At 36.3% G+C, this 14,917-nt stretch overlaps 2 protein-coding genes across 2 annotated transcripts; both read right to left on the bottom strand.

Moving 5' to 3' along the window:
• Window positions 1-65: 65 nt before the first annotated feature.
• LOC132180033 (uncharacterized) lies at window positions 66-4,523 on the bottom strand. The gene is made up of 3 exons (XM_059592878.1): window positions 3,923-4,523; window positions 3,521-3,651; window positions 66-1,344 (listed from the first exon to the last, which is right to left on the bottom strand). The coding sequence occupies exons 1-3, from the start codon at window positions 4,142-4,144 to the stop codon at window positions 552-554; spliced, it is 1,146 nt and encodes a 381-aa protein (XP_059448861.1). The 5' UTR covers window positions 4,145-4,523; the 3' UTR covers window positions 66-551.
• Window positions 4,524-7,240: 2,717 nt separating this feature from the next.
• LOC132178528 (photosystem II stability/assembly factor HCF136, chloroplastic) lies at window positions 7,241-14,566 on the bottom strand. Its single transcript, XM_059590966.1, has 9 exons — window positions 14,152-14,566; window positions 13,828-14,063; window positions 13,030-13,160; window positions 11,501-11,633; window positions 10,383-10,505; window positions 9,212-9,286; window positions 8,136-8,251; window positions 7,702-7,785; window positions 7,241-7,481 (listed from the first exon to the last, which is right to left on the bottom strand). Exons 1-8 carry the CDS (start codon window positions 14,498-14,500, stop codon window positions 7,719-7,721), a joined length of 1,230 nt encoding a protein of 409 aa, XP_059446949.1. The 5' UTR covers window positions 14,501-14,566; the 3' UTR covers window positions 7,241-7,481; window positions 7,702-7,718.
• Window positions 14,567-14,917: the final 351 nt, after the last annotated feature.

Below are 14,917 nucleotides of genomic sequence, written 5' to 3'. Positions count from 1 at the left end.
GCCCATTGACGAAGAATACTAGTTATAGAGGAAACAATACTTTGTTAACCGATAGACGCAGAGACTGAAAAAACAGATCTGGTGCCGATTGTCTTGGCCACTCAGCAATACCACAAACGATTACTGTAGCAATCTCCAGTTCTAATGTGAATATGACAACAAAAGTGCAAGATCAAAAAATAAACAAATAAACAATACGTATATTTCCTTCAATTGGAGACCTAAAAATCTAATATACATTCCCCAAAAGCCCCCGTAATGCATATAAGTTCCTCTAGCAAAAATCTTAACACAAAAATGTAAGAAGGAACGCATACACGTTTCGGCTGCTTCTTTCATCCCCATCCTTTGCTCTATATGTTAGTTTCCTTAGTAGACATGTAAAACCTTCTCCAGAAAACAGAAAATCGACATGACGTTTTATCAATGAACTCCCTTATTTAACCGTTCTATTTTCTCACTCTATTTACCCATTATGAGCAGGCAATAGATGGCCTGAGAAAAAAAAAATTGATCAAGATGGATAACCAAATTAATTATATCAACGTGAGCTAATCAAGTGCGGTTTTGTTTCTTCGAGTTGGTATTGGCTTCGGCAAGCCATCAAAGATAGGTTTTGCAGAGGCTGCATTCGAAAAGGCCTGTAAATCTGGCTTCAAGCTCCACATTGAATGAGTCCAGATGGATAAAGAACCACCGTTGTCCTGATCCTGCAAACTTGATGTGCTTGACGACTTCCTCACCCCAGACAAACTATCAGCCACAATAGAATCCCCCAGACCAACTGGTATTGGGTTCAACCCACCTGTTTCCGCATCACTTGTTGACGTCATTCGGCTTGCTGCTTTAGATCTCAAGGCTAAGCCCTTTCCCGTTATTGCCACAAACCCACCACTGTTGCTGTTGTCTTCCAATAACATATCTGGTGTGCGAGAAGTGAAGTCAGCCTCAGACTTCTGACGCCTTCTGTGCAGTTTCTCATTCCGTTTATCAGAATCAGCTTCTGCAACAGGCAGGATGTCAGCTAGTTCACCATTCTCATCCAATAATGAATTAACCAAACTTTTAGATTTTCGGTGATGGCTCAAAGGAGGGTTTGGAGGTGGTGAGGTGCTGAGGAAAGGACCATCTTCTAGATAATGAGAACCTCCTCCTCTGTAGACTGCCATTTCAAAACCTTCATGCGCAGGTTTCTGCTCTATTGGTTTGAGTCCATAGTAACCTTGTAAGGAGCTCATGGCGGGAGAGACCCTCTGCTGGGGAGACTTAACTCTGAGGGATTGAAACGATTCAAAAAAATCACTGCGCACATGCCGAGGTGGGGTGTGGTCGGAACTGCTCTGTCTGCAAAAGTGTCAACATGGTAAGCAACCAAAGGCTCACATATGAAAGTGCCCCGAAAATCTTACTCTGAAATATGAAAAAGTGTAACTGATTATGAAATGTTAAGAAATATTGTCTATGAATCTGACACTTGAAAGCCTTAGATAGGCTATTCCCAGTTATTTTCCTACAAGTACTAGGATTCTTGAGCGAACCCTCTAACCAATTCAATAACTATTAAAACAAACAGAAAAACAGACTCAAAACATGGAATATGATTCATGGGCCTCTGGTACAACCCGTTCCAGCAAATCCAGACTAAACAGAGTAAGACTTCGTATGATTCCAACAAGGCCCCACTGGAATAAACACCATAATTGAAAAAGATTCTGCCCTTTTAAGTTTACTCTTCTGCGAGCTTCTTGCTGCTTGCATCAGGGACAAGGACGATGACAATTAAACTCACCACAAGGTAGAAAAGTACAAACAAACTGCTTTGAAAATGCATTTTTTAATAGTACTTCAAGAGTAAAAAAAGTTTGCTCATCCCATCAGGTCCCTTCGCCTGCTCCTTCACTAGCAATGATGTCATTTCAGAATTGAATTATAGAACAGTTTAATCATGTTGATCTTTTGGTCAAAATTTGACCTATAATTGCCTCTGAAACCCAATTTTCAAGGCAATAACATATCCCAGAAATAGGAGCATCCCACCATCAAGTAGGACATCAGTCTGATCCTGAGGCCAGATTCAGCACTATCATGCTCCCACCATACATCACAGCATGGATTTGAGAAGCATCGCCAACACCACCACCATGATAATTGCTGCAGACATAGCATCATCCTATGGTGAGTTTAATCGCTCTAAGACCAGTCTTCTATGAACATGCTACTGCCACCTCCTGCACCCCAGCATCACAATGACTAACAAGAGCCCCCAAGGTTATAGGCAGCACCAATTCAAACACCTCTACCCTACAACAACCACAACCATCAATTGTACTCTTCTGTAGCATTGCAAAGTAGCACCACAACAATGCCATCTTCACCATGTTGACCTTTTTTTCTATTCAAATCAAGAAAAGGGAGATTACATTTGCCACTCCTAATTCTAATAGAGCAGAGAAGGGGGATTAGTAAGAATGCTTCCAAACACAAGGTGGGAAATGACACATTTTTCTACTTGGTGTGCATATAAATTTTCATATCTGGAAGATTCAAAAGTAGTCCATTCCTTCACAGGGAGCAGCTGCAGGTGGATGTTTGAAATAATGGTGGCTGAGGCCCATTCCTCAAAGAGATGAGGGTCGTTGATGGTGATAGAGGGAATTTTTTGAGTGTTAACAGCAAGAAAGTTGCCATTGTGGTCCCTGAGAGTAGCAGCTGCTACATCAAAGAAGGGTCTGATGGCAACATTGAAATTGATGGAGCCTAGGGGGAGAGGGAGCTTAAGGACAGCTTGGGGGTCCAGTTGGGAATCAGATCTAGTATAACAAGAGCAGGAATTTGGAAGTTATGAACCTCCTTAGGAGGAATGCCAAGAGAGGAACAAGGTCTAAGCAAAGTTATAGTCCAGCTTTCTATTGCCTGAGAACTAAACACAGAAAGTAGCCAACTAGAGTTATGCCAGATGGGCCTGGCAAAAGGGCAGTGCAAGAAGATATGCTTCAGTGATTCCATGTTGACCTTATTAACACAGCTCTCTTACCCGCCCAAACACCACCACACACCCAATGCATCAACCCCCCAAAGTCAACACTAGCTCTAGTCCAGATGTGTTAAAACAAAAAGTTGTAATAATGTCAAATTATTTATACAAGCAGTCGTAAATATCCTCTCGTATACTGTACGCTTTATTTAACACGGGGAAAAAATTATTGGCGCTATGCAAACCAATATCTTTACCAGAAGATCCTGCTTCATTTCCTTTAGTTTGTTAAAGTAAGAATTAATGGTCTCTCTTTCCTATTCAAACCAAAGGAAATGAAGCAATGTCCTATTAAGTGACGCAAGAAAAGAAAAGGCAAGGGTGAGCAATAAGCCCAGATACATTTATCATAATTAAAAATAAATAACCGAATGGTCAATACTAGTAGAACATATCATGGTAGAGAAGTTCAGATGAGGTTCATGAGTAACTGCATGCAAATATCAATGAAAGTACAGAATGGAACAATGGGTGTAACTTAAGTACCCGGGAGTGAGAGAACCATTTGATAAACAAGGAGATGGAGGATGCCTTCCGGGTAGTGGAATCTGGAGAGAGTTGAGAGCAAACATTTGACGATCTGTAACCAAACCATTCATCTTTTTGATGTCGGCCACCTATAATACGACAGAAAATAAAATTCACCACAAGGTTTAAATAAATCAAAACAAAACCGTCAGTAACAAATTGAGAACAGGAGTAAACAGTACATTATAAACACCGAAGAAAAGTGCTAACACACGTCGAAGGCGACGAAAAAGGTCAAAAGACTTGTAACGTAATGAATCAGAATTACAAGGAATACACAAGTCAAAATCAACATTAGCCAAATAATAATCATCATCGATGAAACACTTCACGAACAAAAACAATCAATCAAAAGTATACCTCGACGCCGTATTTGATGGCAATGCCGGCGAGAGTGTCCAGCTTGGAAACTGGGTGTTGGATGCAACCAACTGCACAACCGGAAGAACGCGCAGACGGAGGCGACGAGATCGGCAAAGACTCTCTATCTCTATCTCTGTGATCTACATCTTCCCTATCATACCAAGCACAATTGTTGTGATTATAATTCCCATTCCGCCTCTCCCTTCTTCCCATCTGCATCGATCCCAATGTAAAGTCAATCTCCCAAACACTCGTAACCTCTCTCCTTCCTATATCATCGCATCATGATTGACACCAAACCGAATATATTTGAATTGACGTGAGGCGAATTTGCTATGGAATTGATTCTATAATTAAATTCGAAAAAAAAAAAAACAAACAAACAAAAAACCCTAGATCGGTGTGTCAACGCGGTAACGAAGTGATCCTTCTTCCCAAATCCCGATCGACGTGAAGTTGCTTCCAAATTCGGGAAAAATGAAAGAATTGAAGGAAAAACGATGCGTGTTCTTTCTCTCTCTCTCTCTCTCCCTCCCTCTCTCAGGAGGCCTTCAATTAATTTTATTTTCTTTTTCTTTTTTTAAGAGAGAAAAAGGAGGCCTTGAGGCTTCAAGACCAAATCTAAAATATTTAGTATTTATGGCAATATTTAACATTTAAGTAAAAATAAATAAATAGAATATTTTGTTTTTTACTTAAACCTACGAAACACGTGTTATCATGGGAAAGCTGCCACTTAACTTTTCTTTATATCGTTTAATGGTTTGACGCCAGATTAAAGAGTTCTAGAACCAGGCCTAAGAATTAAACCCCGAGATTAGTGCCGAGAGTTACTTCCCCAATACATTAAGCCGCCGCTTTCTTTCCCATATCGACACGGGGTCAGGGTGCAATTACCCTCTACTCAAAGGGTACGAACGAAATTCATCTCTTCGGTCGGTTCAGTATTCGATTAATTCGAGCTATGGCCTGTGGGTCTATTTGCACAAATAGATGAACCCCAGCATTTGCTCTTTTTTAGAGAATTACCCATATAAATTATTATACTCTCTTCAAATCATTCTAATACTAATGGACAAATTAATAAAGAGTTTATTTATAGTAGATATAATTAGATAGTGTGTCAATAAAAATTAGTCATTTGATCAGGGATTGTGAAAAAAATAAAAAAATCAATTACTAATTTATTAACTATTTTTATTGCCACATCATCCAATTGTATAGCAATTATACAAACATTACTCTATAAAAGTTTTAACATATAACACCCAAGACTTTAACATAACAACTGAGAAATTGGTTAAAGAATATCCTTTGAAACCTCTTCTCCAAGTACTCTTCTTCAAGTTTTCTCTTATTTTTAGAATAATTTCTAAAATTACTCATAAAAATTTGACCTTATTCAAAGGAGCTCGGTTTTTACGCATGAAGATTTCCTTTGCGTTCAAATAAGCTCTGACCTCGTTCGAAGGACATTGAACAATTTTGACTTTTCTAAAGATTTTTTTCCCAAACTTAGCATTCTATGGGTCGAGCACTTATGATCCTACTAGCTTAATCTATTTAAGAGAGTTGATTATAGTTGATTTTTTTTCCCAAACTTAGCATCCTATCGGTCAAGCACTTATACCATAATTAATCTCTCTATTTTCATCAAATTATTTATTTCTTCTTCTTCTTCTTCTTTTTTATTTTTTATTTTAACGGGAGGTGCTACAATGTGTGCTTATGTACTTATTAAAATATATTAAGAGATTTGATTGTAATCGATTGTAATAAGATTTGATTGATTGATTGATTTGATTACTATATTTATCTACTTTAATTTTTCTATAAATAAAAGCTTATTGTATTGCAAATGACAGAAATTTTCTCTAAATCAGTCTGAAATAAATATCTTCTAACTCATTTAAAATAGTATTATGTGTCATCAAAACTGATTTGAAGAAAATTTATGTTCATATTACAAATGATCAAAGGAATAAAAGCAAAATTGTAAATTCAAACTTATTATATATTTCTGCTTAGAAAAAAAGAAAAGAAAAGAAAAGCTTATTCTATTTTGATCGTAGTACAACTCTTTATAGACCACGTTAGCCTAGCTTTTAGGTGTCCTACTCGTTATTTTAAAAAAAAAACTTTGCTCCCACGTTACACTGCCACGACTGATCTGCATAATTATTATTATTTAATATAAGAAATGTGCATTCATATGGCCCATAGTCAAATTATGAAGATATGCTTGATTTTGACCAGCAATGGTTGCCACAAGCTGTACGGTATGTGACTATATGTTAATTAGAAAATGGCCCAACGATATTTCTTTCGATTTTGATTGAATTTTATATTTTACTCTCCAAACTTCATTTGTTTTCTGATGAATAAATACAAGGGAGCTCCCCCCCTCCCCCTTCCTTCGTGGACATGTCAAAGAAAAAAAAAAAAAAAAAAAAAACAAACAACAAGGGATCTTAGTCTTCTTTGTATTGATGTGTGTGACTTTATCGGTGTGCGACTACGAGGGGCTTACAATTTCCAATATTTATTTCATGGCCAAAACTTGTATTATTCGTATTTCAAGCCCCGACTGCATTGTCCCAGTTTTATTTATTATTGTTTAAATGACATTTTAAAACTCCACCTCAACTTAAGTAATTGGGCGTTATTACCGTTATTTGTGGAATAGGTTCATTTATTTGAAATGAATTATATTTATTTTATGGTCATAATTGAAAGTCGTTGCATTTAGCAAAATATATAAAGTTAATACTAGCAATGTAAAATTGTGCATATGGTTAAATGTATCAAATTTTAATCCTACCACTATGAAGCAGAAGTCACTAGTTCGAATCCTCCTCCTCTTTCCCGTGTGGACATGTCAACAAAAACAAGTTTTAATCCTACCACCCTTTTACTTGTGGAATAAGAGCATGATAGAGTTTATTAATGTACTATCTACTAGGAGCCAGATCCTATTGGTTAGAATATCCCCTAGCTTCCTCTAAACCTATAGACTATAGAGTATAGACATTAGACAGGAGGGTGATTGTAGATTCTGCAATCTTCTAGTCGTAAACCTGGCAAGGAGATACCTCACCAGGAACGATCTAGATCTTTAGAATTCCAGGCCTCTACAATTCTAAAGAATTGCAGGAACCTCAGTAACCTAAATCATACAAAGCTACGTTTTGGCATTGATTGACAACAAATGAAAGAACGGGTCAGATTAGAAAAAAAAAAAGAAAAAAAGAAAAAAGAAAGAACGGGTCCATATCTACATCGTCCAGAATTTATCAAAATAAAAGGGCTCGACAATTGACATTGAATAACAAATCTTATTTATCTGACAAGTTGCAAAAGTTTAATCGTTGTTACTATGCATACCTTCTTTGGAGGACAGCACATTTGGCAAGGAATTGCTACTCCCAAATGTAATAATAATTACATGACAATTACAACTTCTAACGATGAAATTTAGGCCCCTCTTGACAGCATTCAGTTCAAGAGCTTGAATGTATAATATAGCAGTACAAAATTGTGGGCATTGTTGACAAACCTGTGCACATGGAAATGTCAGTGCACTAGTTTAACCATTCATAAACCAACAAAAATACACTTCTAATTTCTGCTTGGCCAGTTTAAAATCCCCCTGAATGTTGCTTAAAAAAGTGTTCAAAATTGAAGAATTTGTCAGGGATGACAATGATAAACCTTGAACCATTGTGCAGGTTCTGATACGAAATATACCAATAACTCAAACGAGATTTCAGACTTACCGCGTGTAATTACAACTTCATCCAAGATAACGAAGCAAGACTCCATCATTCCCTAGCACAAACCCCTTGCTGTCATTGATAAACCTGCGCCAGATAAATTATGAGGTATTAAGATATTATAAATGAGGGTAAAGAGCTTCTCTAACCTTTAATTTTGGCTCCCTATTAGATTCCTAGAATTCCTTAAGAATTATATAAAATCCATATGCCGATCTATTTCCTGGTTGATGCTAATTTAATGAGATTCCAGATCTATACGCTTTCCCTGTCATCTTCTCTGGGCAACTTAAAGGAACTTTCATAAACCAAAGAGATGAACAGAAAAAAAAGAAAATGAAAGGAAACCTAAAGTTAGTGGTAGACTCACTTATAATGCATATGGAAACATATCTATTTAAGAATAATAGGATAGCTTTTAGAAGGGTTTGACTCACTTCACCGAGTATAGATTTGCAGCAATATTATCAGCTGCTTTGTCACGGGTCCATGTCTTGCCACCATTAGTAGTTCTCAGTAGGATCCCACTTCCTCCTGCCGCCCAAGCCTCTTCCTGCACAATGAAATCACGTATAAACCAAGGGGCCATGAATTTACAGAAGGCAGCCAAGATTAAATTTGTAATCTCACTTATAATGCATGCATTCTCAAATATCAATCAAAAGCCATGGCTTGCGTTATTGCTCTGGAATGAGCCTAATCCATTTATGTAACTTCTAGTTGTGTGTTCACCGACTCTAATATGTTTGTATGGGTGAAAGGTGCAAGTCAGTCACACTTGGATCTGACGCCCACTGACTTAGATATTCCAATGTTGGTTATCTCAATTGTCAGTTATACAGAGTGCAATGGGAGCATTTAAAAGCAGCCCATGGAATGCTGTTTTAGCTAGCAAACATAAAATTAATGCTTTCCAGTATTTACAGGCTAGTAGGTAAAACTATGCTAATTCAAGTTTTTTTTAACTTAATCCTTACAAATATATCTAAAGGAATGGTCAAAAGATGAGACTCTCAATGGATCAAACCAATAATGTATAATACTCTTATCTGTAATTTCTGCAATTAAAATGTGATAGGCTCAACAACATCAGAGTGGCTTCAACGCACATTTGTGCACATCTATCTATACCATTTATTATAAAGTGGCGTGTGAGATTTATTTATTTATTTTTGAATAGGTATAAGATTCTCTTTGATTAATGCCATATTGTAATTAATAATGTGTACATGGTGGTAAACCAGCATACACGTAAATGCCAGGAGGCCTACCTATATTTGTAGATATATAATCCAGGGCCAGGCACACACATTAGGGAAAGAGATAGCATATGTATGAAGCATGCGCAAACTTAATAATATATGCCTTTGTTGAGTAACTCATGGCCTTTTTATCAGACATGCCTTTTGGAGCTACACAACCTCCTTTTAAACCCCCTCATGCAAGAAATTCATGTTATTTCATTGAAGACGTGCACAGTCATAACACCACCACTTAATAAGAAAACTGTTACCTCTGATCGGTACCCAACATCGAGAATGCCAAAACCCCGGCTTTGAACTTGAACTTCTTCAAATTCTTCTGTTATCTGAAACAGTTAAGGTTTGTCATGCTTCATTAATAAGCAAGACAGATTCATACACAGAATATGACATTCAAGGATGCAAACTCGAAAACTGGAAAAATATTCATTGTACATAAAACACATATAGTAAATATAATATCCATGGATTATCAATGTAGAATGACGAATTAAAACTTAAATTTTCATAAAGTATCTCAATATTTTAAATGTTAAGAGAACTTTCTCAAATCCCCTAACAAAATGCATCGCTCACATAAGCAATAAACCAATCCCCTAACAAAAATGCAATCAATCACAGTTCATATGAAACAGCAGTGTGCAGTTAGAATATTTTAGCTAATAAAGAATTCATGATAGCCCCAAGTCCTGGTCATATGAAAATATACATTGGGTCTAGGTCTGCAAAGTGCATTCGGTGATATGGCTCTATCCTTCCCTGACTACCCACGCACTTGGAGTCAGATATGTCTAGTAAGTAGTAATTGTATAAATCAGATGGCCATGGGAGCCTGGGGAAAAAGTATAAAGAGAAAAACATAAATAAATCTCATCAGTCGTACTTGGAGCTATTTTTGGTATGTTTTTCAAAAATAAGAATCTCTCTATTTTCATTTTTATACACTGGCCAGGTTTCTTTTTTCTTCACAAAACCTATAACTCAAATCAATACAGAAAAGTTATCAGAATTATCTCTACCTTTTTATTCCTACCTTTCTGTCTTCAGCTAGAAGACAGTCAATGTGTTTAGGATAAGTTATTTTTGCCATTTTCTATTAGCAATTTCCTCGTTCAAAAAAGATTAAATCTTTACTTACACATTTTGTTTGATAACTGAACTTTTTTCTCCAGAAAATAGACACCTTTTTCAAACCAAAAACCCAATTTCTCTTCTATAAATTAGAAAATTCTGATGGAAATACATCCACTGGCATCCAATATGAACAAGAAATTCATTTTAAAGAAAAGAACAAGAAGTCACATTCATCCACTAAACCGAATCAGAATTTGAAGCAATAAAACATACTACTTGCATACATTTAAATTTTCTTATGTATGATACACTTGACATATTTAAAGAAAGAGATATCCCCATACTTACCCCTGTGCCTTTGCTAAGATAAAGTCCCCCTCCACGAACAAGAAGCCAAAGACCACCATCAGCTCTCCAACCCATGTTTTGGATTCTTCTTGCAATTGTTCTGTTATGCGGCTGCCAGAATGGCTGAAACCGCACATCCCCAAATGAAACTTAAAATTCAGTACTTATGACATGAATAAACTACAGATCACAATAAATTAACTATGACTGTCGACTGATGACTTACACAAGCAACTAATGAGAGGAAATGAATAATAACTTATTTTAGGGAAAAAAGAATCAGGAATGAAAATATATTCAACAAGAACACATCAGTCCTCAAACTATACTGAAACAGCACATAGTAGTTTCTACTACAATTATTTAATTTTATAAATTATCACGTAAACTTATTTGTGTGTATATATAACAGCAACGAGTGTGATTCCGACATAAATGATTCAGAAAGAATTTTTTATTGTATATTAAAAAAATTAATGATTAAAGTCGAGTTAAATTCTGAAAAATTTCAGCACAAGATATGAGAAAAATTAAACTTGATTAGTCTAACTAGCATCTTTAAATGATCATCTTTCAGATAGATAAATTTAGAAGCAGAATCTTTCGAACTGAAAACGATATACCCATGGTTTTCACACTCAAACTGTATAGGGGATGAACTTATTGCTGTTGAAGACGATTTGACCTTTATTGAAACTCAATCCTGTTTAGACTAATGGAACCAAAGATTCAGCAAAAATGCCAGTAATCCAACTAGACACATAACATTATCCAACCTTAACAATAGCAACTCTGAGCAATCATGTGCCAAGTCAATAATTTGCATGATGCAAGAAAAAGTATAGTACACACTGGTTTGTGAGGAGTCCCCTCTATAGCTATGCACAACTTCCTGCAACCTTAGCTAATAATGCTAAAAAAGAATGTGACAAACTAATGGAGTTTCATAACATATTACACTCAGGATAGGAATGTGACTAGGAATATTTACAAACTGTGAAAATCCTTTTTTATGCATTTGATTTTAGTTTAAAAGGCAACCCTCATGAAACCTATTAGAACAGAATGACATAAATCAAAGGAAAGCCCGATGCCATCGAAAAAGAGGAGAATCTAACCTGCCCAGGCTCCCAGGTAAGATAGAAGTTACCACGGCTTGAGACAGCAACATACCTTCCATCTGGAGAGCGATTTACAGTATTAAACGTTCCTGTGTAATAGCTTGCACCACTAATACCGCTGGAAACTGTTCTGAAAAGGAAATGAAGATATGTGAGCATCTTATCTCTCAAAACTAAAATCATTTTCCATATACAAGGTGGAATCTTGGCTCTGTGGATAAACTTTTCTAGCAGACCAGCAAAATGCCACAGTTTCTTGAGATAATTTAACAATATCGTTAAGAAAGTTCATTAATCTGATAAAAGTAAAGTTGCTGCTTATTTATTCATGCTGCACTTCTGGGACTGAAACATGAAGCTAATCTAGCAACAAAGAAGAAAACAAACAAATCTAAGCTTTAAGGGAATATATTATCAACTGCATCTCTGACATGCTAGAAAGAAAGAACGAAAAAAATTGCACTTTCCCATTCTAAACTATAGGTTTATTTTGTAATGTCCCCTCAGACTTTAAATTTTAAGAATCATCTCCTTAAACTATGCAATTAATTATAGTGCCTCAACACCATTAATATTTTCCTAATTTCTGTAGTATTTTTTTTTTATTATTATTTTAACATGCTTATCATGTAATCATAGAAAAATAAAAGAAAAGAATAAAATTTGTTTGTCTATTTACCTTTTGTTTGTGAGAATTTTTTTTTTTTTTTTTTGTTAGTTACACATGCATCCAATAAATCTTGAAGCCACGTCCTCATCTTCCATCCCATTATTGTGGTACAGGAAGTGTTTGAGCTAAAGCTCATTCATGTTTTGTTGGTGAGTACATGCAAGTGGAAACTGCTTCTCATTCTTTTATTTTTTATGTGATCATGAGATAAGTACATAAATTTTAAGATTAAGCATAAAGGAAATTGGAGAAACTTTGACATTACGGTAATATTGCAACAAACCAATAGTTTAGGGGATTAACTGGTCAAAGTTAAAATGGAGCTCATAGTTTAGGGTGGAGAAATGTAACATAGCCTTTGAAATATCAAAAAAAGAAAGAAAGGAAGAAAAGAAAAAACATTCAGGACACATCAGCATAATAGAAAGTAAAAAACATAAAAAGAACAAAAATATTGAAGAGTTTTCAAGCATATAGAAGTAGGACAATAAGATATTAGCATATTGGACCCTTAGAATTGCTGATGAGCCTCACAAAAATGGAACAAAAACAGAAGCTATAATAATCATAATAATAATAAATAGACTGCCTTGTCAAACAGTTTGCGCAGCAAAGCCAAACAAAAGCCTTTTTCTTTTTCTTTTTTTATTCTTTTTCTTTTTTTGCAGGGGTTAAGCCAAACAAGTGCCAAAGAGATCAGAAGATGAAAATGAAAACAATTACCTATCTTGTAAAGGAATCAGATCTTCACATCTAACTTATAATTATTACAGATCTCAACCATTAGTTTAGCTAAACCCACAAAATGAAAACAGTTTATACAGTTAGAGTAGCTTATATTATAGCAGAAACACACCTATTAAGAGTAGCTGAAACAGTTTCCTGGACTGCAGCCCTCCAGTTGTAGCCCCTATTTGACGTAACATATATTGCACCTTCGTCGGTCACCAACTCTGCACTCTTCTCTCCTGTTGCCTTTATATATACCTGCATATATCATAATAGAATCACCTACTATATGCTACCGATACTTAAAGTTCATTGGTACAGAGCCTTTGAAATTATATTGTTATGATAAGGCAGAAGTTAACATTTCACAAAACCATGACAGGACTGTAGAAGTTATAAGATTGACCGTCACCTTATCAAGAAGAAAATAAATATTCAATTAATCTGCACTTCTTATGTGAAAAACTGGTGACCAGCTAGCAGACATATTTTCAAAAGAGAGTGTCAACCAGTGTTTCATTTATAGCATTTTAGGCAAGCTGGGCATGTGTGATATTTATGCTCCAGCTTGAGGGGAGTGTCAGTTAGTGATTTTCCTTTGCATTGAGTAGCAGTAACATAATTAAACAATAAAGCATGAGTTAGAAAATCCTAAAACTCTCTTTTTTTCTGCAAGACACACACTCTCTCCCCACTTTCTAAAAGTAAACAAAGATACCAACATCAAATCAGATTGTATTTGCTATACCAACAACTCGCCAACAGAGAGATTGCAATGCCGCTACAAGTTAAACCCAGAATGACATTTTTGAAAACAAATCCTACTTCATGGCAGCGTAAGTCAGCTTGCTTATGTACGAATTCAAGTAAAGCAAAGCGAATTATGATTTAAATAGACATGGGCCAACGTCTAATACAAGCTTACCACATCTCCAGGAAGTTGAGAGCTTAGTGGTATCCTATCCCAGCTTTCTCCAGCATCTGAAGTGTACAACAGAATTGCAGGTTTCCCAACAATCCATCCCTCCTTTCCTCTGAAGCTAATGGAATTAAATCTGTAGTTAAAATCTTCGTCCTCGGCCGAGGGTATTGAACGTGGAGCCCAAGTGTTTCCACCATCTTTTGTCTCCATAATGGTTTGCCTAGTCCCCAAAAGAAAACCTACCATAACAACAAGATATATGGTTATGCTAGGGTTATAAAGAAGATAGACGAACAAAATGAAAGAAGCGAAGTAAGAATTAAAGACCGTGATTCAAGTCGTCAGGGACGAAAGCGATGTCGAGGAGAACGACGCCGGGGTCGATGGGGAGGTACACTCTCTCCCACTCCGAAAGTGCATCTTCGGACCTTGCCGGAGGAGCTGCTAGAAGAGACACTGAAATAGCCGCGGTTTGGGATGCGAATTCTCTCCGAGTCAGGGAAGAAGAAGAAGAAGAAGAAGATTGTTGGAGAGAGGCTTTGGGAGGTGAAATGCGAGGCTGAGTTCGGTAATCTTGTTGGCGAGGCCGAGAAGAGCTGGGAAGGAGAGAGGTCAAGGACGGCTTCAGCACGATCACTGGATGCGTGTACTCGCTCAGCTGCAGCAGACTCGCCATTTTTCTATCTACTCTCGCTCTCAACGGCTCGCGGGCGGTGCAAGCGTTGATATTGCTCGTAGTGGATAGGCCTTCTTTTGCGATATGTTTTATTTATTTATTTATTATAACATAAAATATTCATGTGTCTGTGAACTGAGCAGCAAATACGCGGTCGTTTCGATTTCTTTTCACGGGACAGGAACGCGTGGTCTATTTATGATCACACTATCGTTGCTGCTTCTATGGTCAATTTCTCTTCACTTTCCATCATATGATTTTTGATCTTAGGCTGCATCCCTTTACCTTATTCTTCTTTTCTTTTTCTTTTTTTTTATTTATTTATGGGAAAACTGACAAAGTTACTCCTTTTGGCTTGGACTATTGGATGTGAGTATAAAATTATTAACAATATACGTAAAATATTCTCTTAATTTA

This window comes from Corylus avellana, chromosome ca4 (genome assembly GCF_901000735.1).
Source record: "Corylus avellana chromosome ca4, CavTom2PMs-1.0".
NCBI classification, from domain to species: domain Eukaryota; kingdom Viridiplantae; phylum Streptophyta; class Magnoliopsida; order Fagales; family Betulaceae; genus Corylus; species Corylus avellana.
Note: the sequence above shows the minus strand (reverse complement) of the source record. Positions and strands in the feature narration are given on the sequence as shown.